General features: G+C 37.9%; 1 protein-coding gene across 5 annotated transcripts in view; it reads left to right on the top strand.

The window, feature by feature from the left end:
* LOC122989199 (disks large homolog 1-like) overlaps positions 1-21,321 on the top strand; it is a 118,049-nt gene extending 96,728 nt beyond the window's left edge. For 4 of the 5 annotated variants that reach the window (XM_044361912.1, XM_044361908.1, XM_044361910.1 and 1 more), the window contains 10 exons: positions 4,687-4,869; positions 8,529-8,592; positions 11,272-11,287; positions 12,656-12,697; positions 13,228-13,278; positions 14,277-14,378; positions 15,005-15,177; positions 15,331-15,440; positions 16,688-16,779; positions 17,633-21,321. In XM_044361912.1, the coding sequence (XP_044217847.1) occupies positions 4,687-4,869; positions 8,529-8,592; positions 11,272-11,287; positions 12,656-12,697; positions 13,228-13,278; positions 14,277-14,378; positions 15,005-15,177; positions 15,331-15,440; positions 16,688-16,779; positions 17,633-17,739 (940 nt within the window). In that variant the 3' untranslated portion in view covers positions 17,740-21,321. The remainder of the gene's footprint in view (positions 1-4,686; positions 4,870-8,528; positions 8,593-11,271; positions 11,288-12,655; positions 12,698-13,227; positions 13,279-14,276; positions 14,379-15,004; positions 15,178-15,330; positions 15,441-16,687; positions 16,780-17,632) is intronic. The other variant, XM_044361909.1, reaches the window with a different exon arrangement.
* The last annotated feature ends 3,854 nt before the right edge of the window (positions 21,322-25,175 follow it).

Below are 25,175 nucleotides of genomic sequence, written 5' to 3'. Positions count from 1 at the left end.
CAGAGAGCAGGGCTGAGGTTGTGTCTGGTCAGGGAGCTAGAGGCCAGAGGTCACATTCAGCCATCTGGGAAATGTAGTCCAACAAGTGTCAGAGATTTATCACACTGACTGGTCATCTGGTTTATCTGACTGACTGAGAAACAGCCCGAATGTCTGACTCATAGTTGCTGTTTTTTGTTTGTCTGTTTTTTTTTTTCATAGTCTACTGAAATATGATTCTAGTTGATATTAAATTCCATTTCATTTCTTATAGTGTGTCGTATAGTGTGTGATCTCCTTAGCGAATAGCAGATTCAATAGGAAAACACAGGGAAACATGACATTGCAGCTGCTTGCCGTCACCCTTGTTAAATTTTTAAGCAGTCACCCATAGGCATGATTATCATTAGCATAAATTCAGTGAGCACCCACTATTTTTTATTTGTTTTTTTCCCGCTAAAAACGAAGAGAAATGGCTTGTCCACTGCTCATTTGATTAAATTTGAAGAAGTCTGCGTCACAATGTCCACCACCACTTTATGTGATTATTTTATTGTTATGAAAAGCACATTGAACTGCATTTTGATGAAATTGTGCTATATAAACACAATATCCACTTTCCTCTCAGCAGTTTTTCTCTAAACAAAAAGGCTTAGTATGTGGAGCGAAACACAACGAAACAAAAATGTTCGTTATATGCCGGGGAGCCTCTTTACCGTCAAGGGCAACAGCAATTTCAAGTTGTTGCACTATATTTTTTCAAAGAAGACCTGGCTGGAGAGAACAAACAGTTGCAGACAAATATTTTACAGCAATAAAATGAAAGCAAAACACAATCAATGTCAGTAGAAGAGCTATGATTCTTTTTTCTGTGTAACTGCTTTAAGAGTCAATAGTCCAACAGCAAAACAGCAGGTTCAAAGACCAAAACAAAACTGCTCCTTATTGAGTGTCTCACATAAAATATTAAAGCTTAATATTGAGCTTTTGCATAGAGTTTCATAGAAAAATAGCGTACATAAAGGCAGTTTTGCCTTAATTCAGAACAAAACACATCAAACTTAAACCAAGAGAAAAGCTCCAAGCGCTTTAGAGATATAACTCTGAAACCCCTTAACAAATATTTGATAAAACTGAGCTCTCTGTACATGACTGTACCGTATCATGATAGATTTAACAAGGAAAATATGCATATATCAGATAATTATCATGACACCCTCTGTAAGTTAAGCAGTTTACGTGCTGAATCTTAATGACAACATTCCTCCGAGTCTACAGTCAAAATCAGGCCATGATCATTTCAAGGTTATGTAAAATAATGTAGTAACCCCCCCCCCTCCTCCCAACAAGCCACATGATAAATCACTGTCATATGTGAAGCACCTGTATCTGGTTACCACCCATAAGTGATCAATCAGCATAAAAATATTAAGGAGGAAGGCTCGGACTGGCAGCTGATTGGTCGAGCTGAGGTGGATGGTGGCATGATAGATCGCGGTGTCTGGTGCTCTGGGCTGCTGTATGTGTGTGGTCATGCATGCATGTGTGCATGGTAGGATTTTTTTTTTTTTTTTTACCATATGCATAATTTGTAAGACACGGAATAACCTTTCCTCAGAGGAAATCTCGCTGAGGCGAGGTAACATGTACGACTGTCCTGTGTGTGGAAGGTGTGTGTGTTTGTGCTCTTCTCTGTTCTTCTATCGAGTCATCGTCCTTCTCTCTCCTCATTTTACATCCACTCCACTATTTTAAACACACCGAATGGCCTGATAGCTCTGCATTGTAATTGTATATTTCACTGCTAACACAAAGATCTATGGTACCTGCATAGGCAAGGAAAGAATAAGAAGATAAAGTCACATTCCCTTATAAACTATAGAGTATATTTTTCAAAATATTTCTATTTTAATTTTTAATTTATATATTCCTCTAACATATTTGGATTTGTCTGCTATCCAAGCATTAGAGGTAAAAAGGTTTATAAGAGACCTGATGGTCAGTCTGCTAATGTCCAGGTCTTTGAGAATCTGATCAAAGGATTTTTAACAAATTATTGATGCATTAATTCTAGATTGAGGTTTGAGAGCTGAAGGTTGTGTTTCACTGGGCACAAAAAAAAAAATGATACTTCTCTCTGCTGTACTGATTTATGGTGTAGATATCAATTTTGAAGCATTTTAAGTAAATGCTTTATGACCTTGGCTTCTTGAAACAGAATATTTTGGTTTCAGATTGCTTTAGGGCTATTTGGAGCACTCTGATAGAGCTGACTGTTCATTTATATGATATTAGCAAATGTTAGACATACAGTATTGATAAAGAACATCTATCAAATTACTACTAAGCCCGTATAATACATATGTCCATCTATTGCATCCATGGAAGTTTTTTTCCTCATCTGAATCAAGGATTTCAGGATAGAAAGTGTTGCATGATCATACGCAGTAATACTATATGAGTATTGAGTGCAAAGTTAAACTGCAATACAGTTTGGAAAATAAGCTGCTGGCTCTGCAAAAACCAACACTAACTTTGTATTTAATGTTTAAAATTCCGACAGCGCTCACTGGGAAAAGGGCAGTGTAAAATGAGACTACATATTCCTGTTACACACTGCGGTAATTAATATGTTCCTTGACTCGTGTAATTAGATTTCAGAGGTTCCCACATAGGAATTAAAACAACTGTAACACTGAGAACAGGTAATTGATTTAGAGTTACACTTACATACTGCAGCTGTGGCCTTAATAATACTACACACCATCCATCAGTGTAACCTGGCAGCTGCAAAAAAAAACGATTCAGGGTGTACGGAGCTCTTCAAATGATAGTGCACATGTTTATTTTTATTCTATTTTTTTTCTATAAGTATCAACTGTATGCAGTAATAATATTATGAATGAAAAGAAGGTTACTTTTACACTCAAATCTGGCAGCTTCCCTTTACTGCATGTTATGTAAACTCACTAATATAAATGCGGGGTTGCATTTATATAACATATAATAACATAAATGGCAAGATGGTCTGCCATTAAATGGTAAATGGACACTTCAACATGCAGACTGGAGGAGCCGGGGATCGAACCACTGACCCTCTGACCAGCTTTGCCTCCTGAAACACAGCTGCCTCAGTACTTTCAACAATCATTTAAGACAGATTTGCACACATCAAAACACTCATACACAACCAAAGATGGAAGACTAAACAAAAACATTATCCATTTAGTTCATATTCAGAGTCAGAAAAACTTTATTGATCCCCTCAGGGAAATTTATATATTATACATTGTCCAAATATATGGTCTCTCTACATTTTCTTAAATTGAATAATAGTTGAAAAACATTTGAAAGGATTCCTTAGAGAGTTACACAGTATGACTATGCACAGTTTATACATCTGCTTTACGTACGTGCATACTGGGTTTTAATATAATATTTCCTTCTGGGACCTTTAACATGCTATCTTTACTATTTAAGCCATCATTCAAATTGTTCACTTTATGACAATAGAGAAACATCTCTAAATATCTCATTAAGTTGCTATTTTTGTATATAATATATTTTTTAAAAAAAACACCACAACTGTAGATTAAAACAAAACTCAGTTTCCTCTGATCTGATGATGACAGTACTCTACTGTACTGTTGACCATGGAGTAACGTCACTGCAGAAGTTAGTAAAGGTCAAGTTCCTTCACAGCTGCATCAAAACATTATCTGAACTTTTGACCTTCTGGTCATAAGATCACATTTCTATTAGACATCTGTACCCTTAATTACAGTGTTAGTCATTAACAGCAGCTTGTATGAATCCAGTCCAGTGGAGACAGACAGATTGTTTTTGCAGCCAACTTTGACTGTAATGTGCTATGTGGAAATCTTACTTTTATCTAACATCATTAAAACATAAGGTGGTGTTTTTTTTGTTGTTTTTTTTTTTTTTACGGATGTCTGGCTCTCTCTCTTTCTCTCTAGATTTCTCCTTCTCTGTCTCTGTTCTGTTTTATTGATGAAGGCAGTGGGGACTTTAGGGGATGCCTGTTATTTCAGCTCTAGTTCCTTTGCACACACACGCACACACACAGACACACACACACACACACACACACACACACACAGACACACACACACACACACACACACACACACATTGCTGGCCTACTTTCCCTTTCCCTTTTCCCTCTGGACAGGTTTGGAACTCTGTGGTCACAGAGACAGATCACCGTTCCGACACACACACACGCACTCAGACTCACAACATACACAGAAACATATAAATGTGCACAAACAGACTGACACACACACACACACACAGATGTGTATAATTGCAGACACACACAGAAAGGCATATACACACACAGACAAGGTCATGAATTAATAGTGCAGGAAAACAGTCCTCAGCTGTTTCGGCTCTTACTTACTACGACAGCTCTCTGTTTGCCTCTCTGTCTTGTTTTGTCAGGTTATTTAATCTCAAACTGTTTATTATAAGTGTCGAGTTGTTGTCAACAGTTGTGAGAAATGTGAAAGATGTCATAACAAAAGTTTGTTCTCTATTTCTTATTTGGAATTAATGTGAAATGTATGATGAATATTCAAACATTTCTTACTGTGAAATGTGTCCAGAGGTTTCATATTTAGGAAAATGCCCCAAAAAACTAACTAGATGTGTTTAATGTGTAATTATTTGTCTCTCTGTCTGCAGAGCGTTGTTCGACTACGATGGGAGCGCGTCAGATCTGAGCGCGCCCAATCAGGCTCTGCCATTTCACTTCGGGGATATCCTCCACGTGAGCAGTGCTGGCGAAGAGGAGTGGTGGCCAGCACGTCACCTCAGCCCCCCGCCCCCAAACTGCCCCGAAGTCGGGGTCATCCCTAGCCGCAGGAGGTCAGAGTTTATTGATTCTTATTTCTTAAACAAAATGTTTTTCTTTTTTTGAATCGCCATGTGTGCTGATGACTCTTGGAGGCATAACTTTAAGTAACAATCTGTGGCATTTTCATACAAACTGTTTTAAAAGAGTAAGATAACACCTTCTGAGTATCTTGTTTTTGCTGGCCTCCAGTGGTTCAACGTCTCACCTAGTTGCAGTGATGTACAGGTGTACTGCAGGACCCTGTGACATCACTGTTGGGTGTGGTCAGAGGTGACTATCAACCAGAGAGAAAAAAGTAAAATACCGCTTTTCAACCCGGTGTTAAGTCACTCTTTAAATTAAAAAAAATAGTATCTACACATAATAAGAAAATTTTTTCTTTGTCTCTAAAACACAGTTCTGACAGCTCAACCTATTCTACTCGATCTGACCAAAGGCTCCTATATAGTTTGTGATTTTACGTTGTTCCAGACAAAGTTGGCAGTCATGACATAAATGTGGTGAAATCAATCAAAAACAGCAGTACACCGACAGACGATTTAAAGCTTCGGCAACGCAGACTGTGTCTAATTCTAACAGTGTCAGAAATTTAGAACCATATTCTTACAATGTGACTGCTTCTGCAACTCATGCCTACAAAACAACCTATCAGAATATGACAGGAAATTATTCAGAATCCACTGGGAGCACAAAGTGACTGCTAAAAACATATTTACCTCAAACACATGTTGCAAAATCAACAGCTCTCTTTTCCCCGGCTGCGACGTGTCCATACTCATCTGCTCTTCCTTCTTTTGAGTTTTTCTTATGTAGACGTGACAGCACCACGGGCGAAGCTTGTTTATTGCTCGCTATATTCTCAAAACACGAGAGCAGTGCAGATGGATGAAATGAGTCGATGACATGCCTCTGCTTGCATTCGTTTTTTTTTTCTGTTTACATCGTAACGCTGCGGTTCACCCAGCATTCATCACGCCACCTGACATGCCTCAAAACTGATCGCCACCAAGATTTTATTAGACCTGTCTCGCACAGTGTGGCATGCAATAAAAGTGTAAGATGACGTCTATATGTGGCATACTAAACACTAGACCAAACTGTTGATTTCCAAGTGTATGCTGTCACTGTACACTTGAGAAATGTCACTACGATAAAAAAACAACATGGTTGTTGTTTTGTGGAAACTGTCAGTGTGCAAAGATTTCAACAGTAATTGGTTTCCATTTACTTTGGTCTGTCATTTTTATGTTGGGCTCAATAACCGCAGGCATCATCGGCACGTTGAATCTGCTGAATTTATGCCTGTAATAGAAATATAGCAATAATCCCTCCTCTCACCTCTCTCTCCCTCCTTGTTTCCTCGGTGGAGGAGGTGACAGACGGATGTTGATAGGTTTCTGAGGTGGGAGGAGGAGGAGCTGATTTAGAACCGTTCGTGGCACCGAGGGAGGTGACGCGGAGGGAGGGAGGGAGGGAGGGAGGGATGTGGAAAGTGATGGAGTGGAAGGAAGGAAAGTGAGGGAGTGTTAAATTGACAGAGAATAAGTGAAAGAGGGATGGAGGGATTAGAGGCAGCAAGAAGTGAGTGGGAGTGAGCAAATAGAACGTGGGAGGGATGGATGTGAAGATTGTCATGGGTTTGGGCGATGGGGTATTAATAGACTGAGGTGTTAGAGTAGAGGTTGGGTGAGAGAATTTGGGCTGTTAGAGGCTGATGCATCAGGGGTAAAAGGAATAACTGTTAAAGTAAAAGGATAATATGGCTTCATGTATTATAGACTGAGCTTTTAGAATATGAAGTATAATAGAAGAATACCAGAAGTTATAATATGTGGGATCGTTAGAGGTTGGAGAAATATAAGGTCTGGTGTGAGGAACGTGAAGTTAATTAGTCTTTTGATAAAGGCTGTCATCTGATCTCAATAGATTTCCTGTCTGGCTCACTTGTCCCCCTCCCTCTCTGTCTCTCCTCTCCTCCGCTCCTTTCCTCATCCTCTCTTCTTCCTCTCTTTTCCTCTCCTTCTCTTCCTTTTTCTCCTTCTTCCCCTCCTCTTTATGCTCAACTGCTTCTCCTTCTCTCTCTTTTACTCCTTTTACTCCTCCTCGTCCTCTCTTCTTTCTGCTCCACCTGCTCCTCCTCTTCTCTCTGCATCTCCTTCTCTCCTCTCCCCCTCATGCTTGTCTCTTCCTCTGCTCCCCTTTTCTCCACTTCTTCTCCTCTTCCTCCTCTTCTCTTTTCTCTCATCTTCCTCTCCCCTCTTTCTTTCCTCCTCCTCCTCCCCTCCACTCCTCATCCTCATCCCTTCTTCTCCTCCTCTTTCTGCTCCACCTCATCCTCATCCTCTCAGCCTCTTCCCCCTCCTCACTATCTCCTTCCACTCCTCTCCTTATATCCTTTCCTCCGCTCTGGTCGTCTCCTTTCCTCTCTCCACTCCTCCTTAGATAGAGGAGGAAAGCAGAGACAGGCTGGGTAGAGAGGAGAGGAGAAGCAAAGACAACTTATTTGCCGAAGCAGAAGTGTAAATGCGCTCATATGAAGGTAGTGTCGGGTTGTAAAGCCTTTCAGAGCCGACTTGTCATCAGGGATTAAAACCAAAGGAGGCCTGCAGTCCAGCATTTTTCCTTTAGTTATTACTATAATTTCTGCTGTGGACCACAATGCTGCTGGTCTGTGATTTTTTTTTGGCTGAATTTAGGAGATTAAAAACTGCATTATGCAAGATTTAGTATAAAAATGCATCTGGCTTTTCAACCCAAATTAGAAAATGAGGCTTCAACAGAGGAGCAGGTCCCTTAACTAAGACACTGGATATTCACCTTATTTAAAATTCAAGTGTTGGATGTGACCACCAGCAGGAAATGGCCCTCAAATCTAAATTTAAACTCAGGAGACAAACCTGTCTCATTAGCAGGACCTTGACCAAACCGTCTTTTCTACTTTATGTCCAAACTGTTTTAATCTTGTCTCACTCTCATCCCTTTGCATTTAGTACAAGGTAATCACAGCACATTCAGATTAGCGGATATGAACATGCTATCAAGTTACGTAAGCTGTGGATATTAAAGTCATGAAATTCAATCAGCTCCCTCAGAAATCCCCAAATATCATAGTGCTGCTGAAATATGGAAGAGATTGCCAAAAAAAAAACTAAATTCTAACATAATAAGCTGCAAAATAACCTCTTGAATAAAAGGTTATTATATGATATTTTCCTCTTTGATTGTATTTTGAAAAGTGAAAAGATATGAGGGGTTAAAGTAGTTCATTCCAGATGTTTTCAGCTGCATCATGGTGATTCTGTGTTTATAGTCTTCTAGACATGAGACGAGCTTTAGAGGGACTATCCCTCCGCAAATAGAACTGACCACTTAAGCACTGAATAATGTAGGAAGTTGCAGAAGAAAGTCCCAAGATGGATGACTGATATGCTTCTGAAGAACAAATATTTTCCTATATACCTGCTAATAAATATATCCTGCACAAATGAACTTCTTTTTAAACTTTGTCTGAAAAACCAACATGTAAATACAGATTCAAACAGAAGCCGCATTTCAGCTACACTTTTTTGTATTTGCCTCCATCCATACTCTCTCTGTTCTTTGTTTTGGCGTCTTTTTTTATCTCTCAGCATTTCTCTCAGTTTTCTCTTCTTGTCTTTCCTTCTCACAGGGCAGAGAAGAAGGAGAGGTCGAGGTTAAAGACAGTCAGAGTGTCGAGGTCTCAGGACAGATCGGTGAGTAGCGACTTGTCATATAAACTCTAAAATTAGGACCGGTTCTCACAAAGGTCACAAAAATCACCGAACAGATTACATTCCCGTGAAAGTAACACAAAACCTAGGATTACCATAAAGTCTCTGTCACGTTGTTTGTGTGCTTGTTTGATCAGGGTAGACAAACACACAGTTAGAGGCAAAAGTTATCTGTAAACCTTCTGCTTTTAGTTTGAAAAAAAAATACATCAAATACATCAAACGGCTTTGCAGTCTTATCATCAGTCCGTGCTGTTCAATATAACAGGACAGACACGTCAAAGGAAATAACAAGTCTCCCTTTTCATCCAGAGCGTCGTGAGAATAAAGGTTCTTGCTGGGAAAAAAAAAAGATGAAACATTTATAGGTAGAGTGTTGTTATTCCCCGTGTGTTGTAAATAACACATGTTGGTAAAATTATAACAGCCAAGGGTCAATTAATACTTTCTCACAACTACAATGTGTCGTTTCAAAACACAAGACACACTCGAGACACTTCTAATAACACAAAACATGAATACCATATGTAATATCAGATTATCAGGTGAACTTCAGTTCTCAGATGAAAATAAATGAGAAGGTGTTAAGATGCTGTTAAAGCAGGTGCAAAGGGAGGTTTGACAATGTGTTATTTGCAGTGGAAAGTTGTTTTTTCCACCTGTCCATGTAACTGTTAATGACTGTGTTATTAATCAAATCGAAGTCATCTTAATGTGAGACCACAACAGCTAGTTATGTTAAAGATTAGTTAAATGTGACTTAATCCTATATTTAAAAGGTGTGACCACAAAATAATTATTTTATTTGTTTGATTAGGGCAAAACAGAAGAACTTTATTTGTATTGTACATTTCATACATTGGGTAATTACAGAGTAGTGATTTCTGTCTCGACTGCAGCCACCTCCAGGGTACATGATGAAGATGTAAAAACTCCAGCAACACGTAGTACAAACAACAACTTTATTGTGAAACCACGGGGTAATATAAAGTGCTTTCTGTAAGCTATTGAGACTAAAACAACAGAAATAAAATGTCGAAAAACAAACAAACGAATAAAAAACCAAGAAAATAAAATAATGAAATCTGCAGCACAGACCCAAAAGTAACTCACTGTTTAATTAAGAACGGTGGTAGACAGATTACTTTATGGTGCTCATTTAAAGGTAATTGTTGAAATCACTGGAAATTTAATCCACAGTACGCACAGCACAGAAGCTAAAAGCATCTTTAACTTGTTTGATTTGAATCCTGGGAACAATAAGAAGACCTGAGTCAAACAACCTGAGAGGTCAGGTTTGGATAATTTAATAGATTCTACAATACAAATTATACAATTTTACTTTAAGTCCCCTTTATTTAGCATTTATAAGCAATATATAAACAGGTAATAAATGGTTTATGACACACGATAATGTAGCTGTAAGCAGATATAAGTGTGTATTAACATATTATTGAACAACTATAACTCTTCTTGGGGGCATCCGCAAGTGGAGGCTGATGTATAAACAGATAATGGATGACAATGTAGAAAAACACAGATGTAATGATATAAAATATGTCTTCATAGAACAGTTACAGTATGTTACAGTATGAATCTGGTGTGATTATAGATGAGTACTATCAAGTTATTTATTTTAGTGATTTAAAAACGAATTCTTCACCAGTGTTGAGATCATTGTCATGACTCAAGCAGCGATGTTCTGAATTAGCTGTAAGTGCCTTGACGGCTTTTTCAGAGAGACGCAGAAAAAAAGGTAAAAGGTAACTGTGCTGATATTATGATAGTTAATCCTCTGTTTTATTCGACAGGTGAACTAGTCAAGGTCCCTGTTGGCGAAGACATTTCTTTCAACTACTCATTTTTGAATGGTCTTTTTATGAGGAATGAACTATTATACTACCACCACCACTGAAAAATGTCACCTCACTAACATCACAATGATATTCACAAATATTCTTTAGTCTTTTAATAGGGCTAGATTTTAAAAGATCCTTCTGCATGACGATTTGACAGATCATGAGTGAAATTAACAGATGTTAAATGATGATGAATAATGGCTATGAGTCGACTAAAAATGTGTTTCATCACATCACGTGTTACTCGGAAAAGTGTAGATATGTTAACCGTTAATTAAAGACTAATTAAAAGTACACAAACTAATTATTTGTGATCTAGACATTTCTGGTCTGAGTTCACAGGCGAGGCGACGACGTGACTTTAATCACACCTCTAAAAGCGCGATGATGAGAGACGAGACACGAGTCTAACGCGAGCTATTGATATCATTGTGTTGTCAGCTCTCTTTCTCACTCCCTCTCTGTTTTCCTCACACTATGCGAATCAGCAACTCTTCATTCAGCAACTCTGCATGGTGAAGACCTGATAATTAAAAGCGATCGCACACACACACACACACACACACACACACACACACACACACACACACACACACCATATCCCCTGGCTCTGTGCTTTGAGAGACACTGCAATTAGTCTTGTTCTCTCTCTGAGTCTTGTGTGTGTAAAGAATAGAGATCCCATGGGCTTTCAAATAGGGCTTCTGCTGATAAAAGTCAAGATACTGTTGCGATCATTTTCGATACGATGATTAATACCCTCTCTCTCTCCCTCTCTCTCTCTCTCTGTCCCTTTGTGCAGGATCAGGATGATAAAGGTAGGTATTCTCTCCCTCAGTGACATCTGCTGGTCGGTGTATGTAACTCCAGCTCCTAGAAAAACCATTTCACCTCCACCCTGATCGTCTCTCTTTACATCCTCCTTCAAACTCTCCCTCCTCCTCCTCCTCAGTTCTCCTTCTAGATGGAGAAAGAGGAGCAAGATGGAGAGTTGGGGGAGGAGGATGTACTGAAATGGATTCTGTGAAGTTTGAATTCATAATGCTTCTGTCTGGGACAGTTCATCATATAAAAACATACATTTGTATTGACGTAATGACCTGACAAAGGAAGGGTGATGCCACGTAGCATCACAACAAATACAATCTGAAGAAAAACAGCTCCAGTCTAATGTGTAGATTTTCCTTTTTGAATCACCTCCAAAATTCATAAAAAAGCTGTTTTTGGTGAAATGTTACATGTTACTAGACATACATTAATTTGCAAACATTATGGTGCAGTTCAGTGGCTCGGTCCTGGCTGAGCTACAGCTTCCTCTAACAGTCCAAAGACATGTAGGCTGCACTAAACGGTCAAAAGTATGTGAGCACATCTGTCAACACAGTTTTTTTGTACTTGTGGTCCGGGGGCTGTTTTCATGGTTCTGGATAAGCCTTGTATTATTTCTCAAGGGAAAGCTTAATCCTGCAGCATACAATTATATTTTAGACAATAGTTTGCTTCCAACTTTGTGGCGACGGTTTGGGGAGGAGCCTTTACTGTTTCAACATGACAGTGCCACTGTAAACAAAGTGAGGTCTACTACAGGGTGAAGATGTCTTTGGAGCTTGACCTGTGTTAGGGGCTAAAAATCATATTTCAGCCTCTGCTGCTTTGTTTTTTAAAACTTCATTTTTTAATCTGTCTTACATGTCTCCCATCTTGTGGGAGCAATACTAAATCACTGGAGTGTCCCTTTAAAATTCATTTATTACACTGGAGAAAGTAAAATGTTTCAAGCCCAAACTGGGTTTTTGTCAGGTACAAAGGAATCCTGTGGCCATAGTTGTACTTGAGTAATGAAGTAGAAATTTGAAAGAGAGGAATTAATGGCATTATGAGGCTGTAACAATCCGGTGTCCACATACTTTTGGCCATACAGTGTAGGTTTTGTAAGGTATTGTACAATGCATGCTGGGATACACTCCAGCCTCCAAATACAGAACATGGATGGAAGAATGATATATTGTGTGGTGGATGCTTTCTCTAATTAAGTGTGTTAGTAATTTTGTGTATAAAAAGGATGTGTGTATGTGTGTGTGTGTGTGTGTGTGTGTGTGTGTGTCAGTGTGTGATTGTCTGTCTGTCTGTCTATGTGCTTCTGTACGTGTGTGTGTTGCTGACTCTGACCTGTCTTGTCCTTCCAGAGCTGGTAACCTCTGGCACCAGCGATAGTGAGAGTAGTTCCTGTAAGTCTAGACCCTCTTCTCTCTCTCTCTCTCTCTCTCTCTCTCTCTCTCTCTCACTCTCTCTCCCTCCCTCTCTCTCTCTCTCTCTCTCTCTCTCTCTCTCTATCTCTCTCTCTCTCTCTCTCTCTCTCTCTCTCTCTCTCTCTCTCACTCTCTGACACTACTCATTCTACTTCCTGTTCATTTTTAATTTTATTTTCAAACCTCAGCCACTTGAAGTTGCTGCTGGTTTGCGTGTGTGTGTGCGTGTTTCACTGTGTGTGCTTGTTTGTGTTTGTGTGTTGTGATTATTGTATTTTTATGTGCATGTGAGTGTTCACGCGCGTGTGTGTGTGTGTGTACGTGTGCGTGTGTGTGTGTGTGTGTGTGTGTGTGTGCAGGTTACCTTTCTCTGCTTCTCCAGCCTGCTTTTCCAGAGCTGTTGAAGAGGTGTAGTCGTAAAGTAGAAAAGGGTAAGGGTGTGTGTTGTTGTCGATAATCCCACCTACTTTGCGTCTAAATGTGTCTATGATTTCTGTTTATCCAATCAGCTGGCCAGGAGGAGATCTTCCTTACCTACCAACCAGTCATGCAACAGGAAGGTCAGTGTTTAACTCCAAATCCTCATTTTATTTTAGTTTCTTAAGAATCATTTTTTAAAATTTTATTTTCTAATCAATACCAGCATGCAGCATGTACTGATACTGAGAATAAAACACAACATATCTTAAGTTATGAATGGAAACTTACCTTTAATAGCTTAATAGCTGATTACAAAAAATAATAATTAATTTTAAATTAATTGAACTGCTGGTAGGTTTGTCATTACAAATTCATGCTGTGCAGCAAAACTTACAGAAAAAACCCACAAAGCTTTATTTTAAATTCTAGTGGAGATCCCAAACTTTCCAAAGATACCAATTATCATTAGTGTATCAATCAATGTAAACATGATATGTCTTCAATGAAGTGTTCAACCAAGCTAATACAAAATATAGAATTAGATGATTTTTCCAACCTTAAATCTGTAAGTAATTTAGTTTTTGGCCATTTGGGGGCAGCGAAACAAGCTGTAAACACATCACTGATGTTGTATCACTAATAAAGTTGTTATGGTTAAGTTGTGTTGGTCAAGCTGGTTAAGTTATGTTACGTTAGTCAGCAGCTGCCATTTCACACATCCAGCAGAAATGATATATATAATATATCATATCAACATTTATTTGCAATTGTGTTTCCATCTTCCTGATAAATGTAATATTCATTCTCCTTTTAGCTCTGTTTTGGTCTCCACCAAATCCTGAGTGAAAATATCTTGCTCTTTAGCTGCTAAAATGCTCCTCTATGTCCACCAGCTAGCCGCTAACTTTGTCTGGGTGATAGTTATCTGTGAGTTTTTGTCACTACGAGCGACATGTTTCACATTACAAAAATATATAATATCAATTAGTGCAGGATTAAAGCTGCTTAAACAAAATGAAAACTGGATGTTAAGGGGTTATTTAGTTTCTATTTTCAAATGTCAGCATTGCTTAATTCAACTTAGTTTGTTTCTTGTGTGTGTGTGTGTATCAACCTGGTTTTGTTTGTTATTTCCCAGTTAATTACACGCGGCCAGTCATCATTCTTGGACCAATGAAAGATCGAGTCAACGATGACCTCATCTCCGAGTTCCCTGACAAGTTTGGCTCCTGTGTCCCACGTGAGTGTTTGAACTTCAGTATGCTTTCCAATAGTGACGTCTGAAAGACACTAAAAGATGCTGGAACTCATAAAATCATGTTTATGATACTGTAAGGAACACTGACACATCAGTTTAAAATGATGGTGTGTCATATCCTTTTCAGTACATTTTTATGAACTCAGTGGGAGTCGGCATTTAGCTATTATGAAAGGAGATTTATATGAGGACAGACATCCCATGAAAGTAATATGAAGTGATGACTTGCTTGATAAGCAGCTTGAAAATAGAAACTGTAAAATGGTGGCTGAGAAAGGCCATAAATTAAAAATCAGTATCAGAATAAGATGTCATTCTCTTAAAAAAGTTCAAAGTTTAAAACCTGAAAAATCTTGAAAAAATGCCTTAAAAGTTTCTTTCACCCAATCTACAAAAAAAGTGAGCTGAAACAGCACCATCTGTACCTATTTACTGTAGTATATAGATGTATAGAGGTATGAAGATACATATATACATTCTGTTAATTTACCTGTAAATAACACTTGAATTTGATCTGGAATTTAAACCGTTACAGAGTTTGCTTCGTGTGTATAATCAGAGATAATGTTTTAAACAAAGCTTTCTATGTATACGTCTGTGTACCTCAGATACAACGCGGCCGCGGCGAGACTACGAGGTGGACGGCAGAGATTATCATTTCATGTCCTCCAGAGAACTCATGGAGCAAGAGATCCAGGAACACAAGTTCATCGAGGCTGGACAGTATAACAACCATCTGTATGGAACCAGCATACAGTCTGTCAAAGAAGTCGCTGACAAGGTGAGACACACACACACAAAGACATGATGAGTGGAAGAGAGAACATGAGGAGAGAGGAGATACAGTACAGTGGGCAAAGGAAACAGAGAGGAGTGATCGATGGAGGGTTGATGAGGACGGGATGCGCTGTCTCACTATCTGTCTCTCTCTCAGGGTAAACACTGTATACTGGATGTATCAGGGAATGCGATAAAGCGTCTCCAGATGGCAGGCCTCCATCCCATTGCTATCTTCATTAGACCAAGCAATGTCAACAACATCCTGTAAGTAAAATGAATAAACTACATATACAACATCCTGTATGTGTCAATGGCAATCCTGACAATAGGATCGACAATATCACACAACTTCAGCAAGATTATTGTTGGAAATACTTGTAAATATAATATTTTGCTGTATTTAATTCACTAAGGATAAGCAGCTCTATAGTTTCCTTGCAGTATGCTTAATTAGAAACAATAATAACTGCAGTCAGCTCTGCTTGTGATTGGTTAAAACGTTTAATAAGCTGCCTAGAGAGCACACTTGTCTTTGACCGTGCTAAACATTCTTATCATGCTTATTGCATTATGTTTTATGTGTTTTTGGTCAATGTATCATCTTTGTAAAATGGACTACAGAGATTTATTGAAGCATGTGTCAACTATATACTTGAACTCTATAGCTTAAGAAGCCATTTTCAAGACAGGGCCACACTTACAATTAGAAACATGATATCTTAAGATAAACAATATACACTATGAAAATAAAATACCGCCCACAATGCTTTGCAAGTAACAAATTCTACATCATTTAAAGTTATAGTGTCTAAGATTGATTTGGTGACACCTGTGGTTTTCATGGTAAGTGTGGTTTAATACTACAGCAAACATTTGTTGAGCAGCTTTCTTTGTTAGAAATACAACAGAAGAGCAGCTGGTGTGCCTGTTTACAGCGCAGCCAAACAAACTCACTCATCCACTGTCAAAAAATACAGAAAAATGACTGTGTCTTATTTTGTTGACATGAAAGCCACCAAATGTTTCTCCAGTTTAACTCGCTTAACGCTCGTTGAACATGCTCGTCATTATTACTATCAAAAGAATAAATAACAACCTGCAAGTGACAAACAGAAGCTTCTGAACAACTTGAGAGTGACACTGAATCAGGCTGTAGCAATTAAAATGACAAATCCTTCTTTTATGTTGTTATGTATAATGAAATATTGTCTCTCATGTTGGCACTTTTGTTCTTTCTCAAGTTTAATAATGACAAAATATATTGACAGCACTCAGAATTACTATGAAGTATGTGTAGACTGTATTTTGTGTGTACATGGTTAGTGCTAAATCATCATAGTAAGCTGATATAGTTCCAGTGTAATAAAAATTAAATATCATCATTTCATTTGGCAACTGTTGAACTTCACAGTGAGGTCAGTTAGTTTGATGCAAGTTTAGATTCATGTAATAGAAGTTTTACATTATTGTGTCCTGCACCCTGATATTGAAACTCTTCTCTGTGTCCGCAGAGAGATGAACAAGCGGTTTACTGAGGAGCAGGCGAGGAAGACTTACGACAGAGCTGTCAAACTGGAGCAGGAGTTCACAGAGTACTTCACCGGTTAGTTATGAGAAGCACACACGTGAACTGTATATATACACAAGCTGACGCTGCTTTACCACATGCACATGAGCCCATAAATGGTCTGATGATTTTTCTATGATGGAAACAAGTGAAAACAGGAGCTGCAGTTTGTTTGTTTTTTGACAGTTCATAACTTAAAGATATTTAGAAGTATTCCACCACAACTCTAATGTAAACAAAAGCAGCAACATTTTTATAAAAAAAGGTTTGGCTGCATTATTAAATATATTTTGCTCTCTCAACATACAAACCCCTTTATTTCCTTCCTTTATCATCTCCCAACTGTATGCTATCTAATAAAAACATAAAATCAGCCAAAAAAGTATTTGAAAAAATATATATACTATATATAACAATATTGAAATTGTTTTCAAAATAAAATATAAAATAATGAAACTGATGTACAAAGCAATAATCTGTGTTTCACTGTTACGCATTACATCAGACAAAACTCTTCACATGTGACAAATATATACTCTAAAACATTCTTTACATGTTAACTTGCAGTTTGCTTGAAATCACTCATTTATATCCTTTGTAGAATGATAACATGGTCATTATCATGTACTATTTTTGTTAAGCGAGCCAACCAAAAGTGATTCAGAAAGTGTCACATTACATTTTCACAAAGCAGACATCATGTTTGGTGTAAAAAAAATTTGACAGACTTAACTGAAAGGTTACTTCTCCTTTTATGGAGATTTTAATTAAGGTTTATTTTTGTGCACACAGTGTTTTACCTGTAATTTTTTTTTTGTAATTTCTCTTTGGAGAGAAGTGAAGAAATATTTTACTAATTATTTTTGACTCTCTCTCTGTCTCTCTGCAGCTATAGTCCAGGGCTCATCTCTAGAGGAAGTGTATTCGCAGGTGAAGCAGATCATTGATGAGCAGTCTGGTCCGTACATCTGGGTGCCCACCAAGGAGCGGCTCTGAATAAACACACACATATTACATGTTCACACACATACACACACACACTCACACACATTACATTTTCAACACTTCCCACTTCTCTAATTTTCTATTATCAGCCTGCTTCCTCTCTCTCTTTTTTCTCTTTCTCTCTCTCTCTCTTACACACATAGAGGTTCACACACACACACATATTTTACACACATAAGCACATAAAGTCGGACGAGGCTGGGACTATCTGGGACTGCTACTTCCTGAAGTGGGAGGAGCTCATGTCTGTCCAGCAGCCTATCGGTGGATCTTCCTACAGCTCAGTTCCTTAATGTTTAAGGAGGTGGTTCAAATCAAGGCGACATGTACCATCATCTGATTTGATTTCATTATTGTTCTTATTATTGTTGTTGTCGTTGTTGTTTTCATATTAACGAAGGGTAATGCATTCATGTATGGGTTTGTAATGATAATATTGTCACCAAGAGGCAGACTTTTGCACGCTGTAGCTTTAAGAGCATGTTTTTGGGACAAAATCTTGATCTCCTTCCATGTCTGTCTGTCTGTCTTTCCTCATGGCATTGTTCCTGTTTAGAGTCTCTCTTGCTCTGTCTTTTTCTGTCTTTTCTCTTACATCCCATCACACCCTCTTTACATTACCGACAGGCTTTAAATATAAGGTGAAAGTTTAACAATGTGCCCTGGCATTTTGGCATCAAAGGTCAAAATGGAACTATAGTACAAACACTGTTTAGGAATATAGCAAGAAAATAATCATAAGCAATTTAGGATTTTTGTAATTGAGACACCTGCTTACTTGTAACAAGCAGAAATTCTCACTCAAAACTGAAATAGAAAACTAAATTAGATTTCATTAAATTACATAAAGTGTAGAATATTCTAGCACAATTTTGTTTATCGTATATCAACATTAAAATGGTGGTAGAGTGTAGTTGGAGCCTTGGACCTGTATTTATCAAATTTCTGAGAATTACACTTAAGAAAAATCTTAAAAGCTGATTTACGAGTAACAAAACGTCATCACTAAAAGTAAAGATGAAGACACATTTATCAAATTATCATTCTTACTTATTGTAAAGAGTAAGAGTGACCTTTAAAAGCAGCTCTCAAGTGATCACATGATTAATTACATGTCTGAACAGAGCAGGACCAGCCAATCAGAGACAAGGATATACCCCTACACCTGCCACATTTTTCAGTCTTCCTGTAATATTTAATTCTGCAATATTTAATTTTTAAAATGTTCATTTTATTTGTGTGAATTCCTTAATATCTCCAGTAACAATTAACATATGAAATTAACAACAATCTAATATATTTATAATGTATAAACGATGATGAGCATGCATGGAAAGTGATTGTTACTGGAATCAATTCTTGTTTGCACCCCTGAAAAACAAAAAAAGACATCCTATGAAATGAAAATAATGGGCTTAAACTACCCTATTTTGAATTATACATTTTGGTTCAGGTAATGTATTACTCATCATGACCAAATCATTGTATTTTTGTACAACCGCACAAAGTATTTCTGTACTACAGTTTACATTTAATGTTATTTATACGGTAGCTTTTATCCTTAAATTAGCGAATAGAAACGGAATAACTGATTGGTACTTTTATCTTTCACTTAAGTCCAAAATGTCTCTTTCAGCAGTTTGATAAATACAGGCCCAGAATCTCAGTTTAAGAAACTCGGGTCTGAATCACCCGAGTCTTCGTCCCTACAAGGGCTTCTCTGCCTTCCCTCCTCTTCTTCCTCTTCCTCCTCTTCATCTCATGCCTTCATCTCTCTCGTCCTCTCCTCTTTCACGTTCACAGTGTGACATTTGTCGAGCACTCCCAGCATAAAGCTGTGTATCATCTTCTTCATCAACACTATCATCACGATCATAATCATCAGCATCATAGCTTTCCTTCTTACTGTAGTTGCACTAATGAGGGCTTGTTTCTTAAAAGCATCTTAGCGTGACAGAGCTGATACCGTCCCAGTGTTTCTGGTATATGGACATGTGACACATACGCTTTTCTTTCAGCTAATTCAGTGATTATCATGCTGGTTTGAAAGAGTTAAAGAGGTCAGGGAACACTTTTTAGTAAAAATGTATTTGCAGTTATCTCATATTCTGTATGTCATGCTATTGTGGAGTATTTAAAGACATGAGGTGCACTCCGTCAGGACTGACTAATCAACTGCATTGGCTCTTTTTGAGTTTTTCATGCTGGTTACCAGTATATAACTTTGAGCCTTCAGTGCCAGTGTGCATACACGACACCTGGAACTAGACACATTTGTGACCTCAGCTATCCGTATGTGACTCTGTGGTTCGGTCGCATACCTTTGGGGGAAAATCAAAACATTATATTTTTACCTATTGTCCACGAACAAGTTTTATTTTCAAAGGTATTTTCATGATCCCACAGATGTGTACTGTCGGCCCAGAAAGTTAAAACGTTTGGCCGAGGCTTAACCAACTTTTACTAATCACTATATTATATTTCCACAACCATGGTGGACTTTAAGGTGCCATGTGAAGTTTTTGACCTCTAGCAGCGCCATGGAGCAATGTTTTCACAAGTGGGACCCTGTTTTATTGGTATCACGCAAATGCACAAGAACAAGATCGAACTCACATCTCGACTTTGGTCTCAGGATGTATCGCTGATCGACAGTTGGTTGCTGATGTTCTTTGGGTCTTTGCATTTACACGTGGTATTAAAATTTTGTTCTCATTTTTCTCAGTTATGCCCACATTGTGATCGGATCTCAATATGCACATTTGTTAGGCAGAGCCGGTGGACTTGTCAACATACAGGTCGCATCCCAATCGCCTTTCAATCACAATGCATTTGGAGCGCATTAATGTGCTTTTACTTATCCAGATAATGTATCCAGATACAGATAGCATCTGTGAGATCTTGAAAATACATTTAAACATGCAACTCTCTGTTGGATAACAGGTAAAAATGTTAAAAATTAAAAATGTTCCTCTAAGTTTTGCATAGGGAACTCTCTCACATACTGAGTGCTGACATCATGATTTGGGCTAACCTAAAACACAACAAGAATCTCTGTTGTCAACCGTAACATTTGAGCTACGAAGATGCTTTTGGTAACACAGCCCCTGTATGGACCTTGTCAGCCACCCTCTTCCCATCTCCACCTTCAACCCCCGAGGCGACTGCTCCAAGCTGACTGGAGACCAGAGACACACAGAGAAGCCTGTTCTGCTAACAGAGTAGCTCTTAGACCCAAATGATAAATAGTTTTGACTACATGTGTATTGAAAGCTTTAATATGTCCCACTCCTCACAGAATATTCAGCTGAATTATATTTGTTTCCATCGATAATCTTCTGTGAAGTGAGTAGACAAGTGGTGTTTGTCAGTTAACAGAACTGGACTCTCTGTATGACTCTGGCTGTGTGTCGTAGCCAGGGGACCATGCCACTGTCTGTTAGAGTAAAGCACCGATGCAAAGAATCTATTACAGAGATGGATCTATATCTAACATATTATAATATTTATCCCTGCTCTAACTGCCTATTTTGGTACAAAAAAAATAAAAGTCTTTATTGAGATTTACTGAAATCCCTCTTCTGATGACCAGAGATGATTATTCTTGTTTGCGTTGTGGAATGTGAATGAATGTGAATACACTATAATAACTGTAAATATGAATATATTTTCCTTTACTTCCACCTCTACTGCCAGTTTGTAGTGGTCTCTATTGATGTCTGATGTTGTTCTCTTCAGCAGTGAAAACCAGATTCACAGTCGAGATGGCGAAGAACCCGCTCACTCCATATTTAAAATTAAAGATACCATCTCAAGATCCAAAATACAGAAACAAAACATTGGAGTTCCAAATACAAAATTAAGAGGAAAAGTCAAAGGATCATTATTACAATTTGTGGACGTTGATGTTTGTACCAAATTCCTTTTTTTTTCCTTTTTTTTAATGATCAACTTTTTATTTATTTTTCCATTAAATTTGTTGACACAGGTTGATACAGGAGACACAACACACAAGAGACTGAATGCGCACATACAAGGAGCATAAACTCCACATAAAAATAAAAAAACAGACAAAATGTGTCCACATCCCTGTCAAGGGGTTTTTTACAGTATCTAAATAACACAACAACAACAGAAAAGTACTTACCAAATTTCATGGCAATCTATCCAATACTTGTTAAGATATTTCGATTTGGACCAAAGTGGGGATCAACTGACATTTCCATCCCTAGGGTGTCACTAGTGAGGCTAAAAATACAGCATCACAACCAAGGTAAAAAAAAAAAAAAAAAAAAAAAAAAGCAGAATCTATTAATTATTTTTAATTTACTTTTAATGTATTCATTTTGTCCCTCTTGAATCACAATTATATAATATTTTTTCATGATTAGAGTTATCAATACTGCACCTAAAACACTTGCAACATGATACATTTTAGGTTGTGAACCATACAGACGTTGTCAATGAACTAATATTTCAGTAAAGTATTTTTTTTTTATAAAGAAAACATTTTTACAAATTAAAACCTTCTCTTAACCACTGTAGTTGCAAATACAGTGGAACTATAATCAGTAAAGCCTGAACGAAACCCTGAAGTTTTGGGGTTAATTCTGCAGGCTGTCAGTTTTATGAGGTTGATACTTGAATCCAGTCCATCAAAAAGGAGTCAACAACATTTCTGAGAGTACTTCCTGTAGGCATTCCTGCACACACTCACACTCTCACCCACAGTTGTTCTGGTTAATCAGTCACTGTGCTGCAGCAGAGCCAACAGATTGTTGGTCAGTATGTGTGAATGAGGTCATCCTTCACTGCAGTTACATAAACAAAGAGCGCAGTAAATGGATAATGCATAATTTGTCTTAAAACAATAGTCAGGTGCCCAAATGAACATTAATAGAGGTTTTTCTTGCTGCAGTACCTCCTGTTCATACTGACCATGAAAAGATCCCTTCTTAATGTGCTTACAATGTAAGTGATAAGTCCTCATTTTGTGCAAAAATGTATTCAAAAATCTATTTGAAGCTCATATTAGGCTTCAGGCATCCAAATTAGGCATGTAAGGTGGATATCCTATAAAGTTAAGTCTCTTTAGAACAAAATTCCCTCTTTGTGCTTCCCTACACAGTGAAAGGATAGTAATAGTATAAAAAAACGAGTAAAAAGACTGTAACCTTAGAAGAAGATATCCACTTTATTTCCCCTTTTTTCCTACACTTTTGAACTGAAGGCTTTGTTCCCCATCACTTACATTGAAAGCACATTAAGAATGGACCTTTAAATAGTCAGTATGAAGTAATAAAGTAAAGTTTACCTACCAGTGACTTCACAGGCAGTGACACACAGGAGAAAAAACAGACATCAAACACAAGTTAAAACATGAAACACCACTTGCTACCTAAATGCTAAAGATTCCACAGAGTCCACAGACCTCAGACTTTTAGGGAGATTATTCCAAAGTTTAGATGGTGCTGACTGGAACACACAATCTCCCTGAGCCTTAAACCTGTCTGAGGGACACTTAGAAGACCCTGGTTAGAGGACCTAAAAGCTCAGATTGTGGTGTGGAGGTGCATAAAGTCCACAATATAATTTGGATCCTGGCCATGTAGGGTTGTATAAGTGAGCACCAAGATTTTAAAATGAATTCTAAAATTAACAGGAAGCCAATGTAGAGAGGTTAAAATAGGTGTAATGTGTTGGATCATTGTAAAAGCTTAGCTGCATCGTTTTGGTCAGTTTGTAAACAGTCCAAGGGAGATTTATTAAAGCAGGTAAGAAGAGAACTACAGCAGTCTAGAGATGAGGAGATAAAAGCATGTGTTAGCATCTCCAATTCAGCTCATGACACAACAGACCTGAGTGTGGCTATGTCTCTTAAATGAAAGAAACCTGATCGATTCAGTGTCCTAATATAAGCATCAAAACTCATGGATTGGTTAAAAATCACACCAAGATTACGCAGACTAGACCAAGAAGACAAGGATAAGGCAACAAGGTTCTGCCTGATCACTGACTGAAGGTTATCCGGAACAATAATCAAGACTTCAATTTTACCTGCATTAAACTTAAAGAAATTATTTGCCTTCCAGTTCCTGATTGCATTTAAACAGCTGTTCAATACAGACAGTCTCTCAAGCTCATCAGGTTTGAAGGAAAAGTATAACTGGATGTCATCAGCATACAAATGATAGATGTTGCTGAAACTGCTGATAATCTGTCCTGGTGGAAGCATGTATATGGAGAATAAAATAGGCCCCATGACCGATCCCAGGGGGACGCCACATGACAAAGCAGCAGTGTCTGACACAAGTTCTCCTACAGAGACTGAGAAAGTCTTATCAGTGAGATAGACGGAGAACCACTGGAATGCAGTCCCAGAAATGCCCACCATGTGTTTTAGCCTGTGGGTTATTATGTGAACAGGAGGAATGATTACAGTGAGCAAAGTTCATTTGGGCACCTGACTGTTGTTTTGAAAAAGAGTGTGAACCTATCCTTTAAGGCATGCAATGTTGTACTGAGTCTTCTTTATATTTTAGTGCTTGTAGGATCAAATAATAGGACTTGTCTTCAAGTACATAATAATAACAATATAATAACATTGATTTGTATTCAAGTTTTCCATTACAAAGAAAGGTCAAGGTGGTCAATCAGTACAAATGTAGTCTCAGTCATAAGAATTAAGGAAGTAATAAATTAAAAATAAAGGAAAAAAAGATGAATATGATGAAAGGAGAAGAATTTTCCTGATGTAAAAATGTTTTAAATGAGTTTTTTTTTTTTTTTAAAGTTGTTTTGTGAGAACATTTCCTTACAGAGCTGCTGAAGTCCTAAAGTTGCACAAGATTTTAGAAAACTGTCTTTTGGGACTTTAGAGTAATTTGTCCAAAGGTGTCAGGTCCAAAGTTCACAGTATCACACCCCTTCAGCTCATCCGGTCGTCGAGTTCAGGAAGCCATATTCAGGTAATTATAGGCAAATTTCCTGCAGTAAACTGCTGTCAGAGTGGGAGGAGGCAGAAATTATAAATCGTTAAAAGGTGGCAGGTCTCAGTTTTAGGACACCTGATATATAAATAATGTCTTTATACGATCTTGAAAAAATCCTGATTATAGGTACCGTGACTGCACTCAGAGCCTGCTGTCAGTGATATTAAGAGAATTGTCAAAACACATGAGGGTTTAAGGGTTTATTAGAGATAGGGATTTAAGAAAAGTTGATCCACATTATTTTCACTTTATGTAAAATGAATCACAGGTTTCTAATTTAAGACACATTTCAAGTGGCGACAGCAGATTCTCAGGTCAGCTGATGTTTTATGTGCTGACTGACACTGAAATATCTGTAAATGAGCATTCTGTGGAGGGAAAATAACACCAACCTGACACATCAGATTGGCTGTCACCTCTGTGTCATCCTCACTC

Source organism: Thunnus albacares, chromosome 9 (genome assembly GCF_914725855.1).
Source record: "Thunnus albacares chromosome 9, fThuAlb1.1, whole genome shotgun sequence".
In the NCBI taxonomy this organism is placed as follows: Eukaryota; Metazoa; Chordata; class Actinopteri; order Scombriformes; family Scombridae; genus Thunnus; species Thunnus albacares.
The sequence above is the reverse complement of the archived record's forward strand: the minus strand, read 5'-3'. Positions and strand labels throughout refer to the sequence as shown.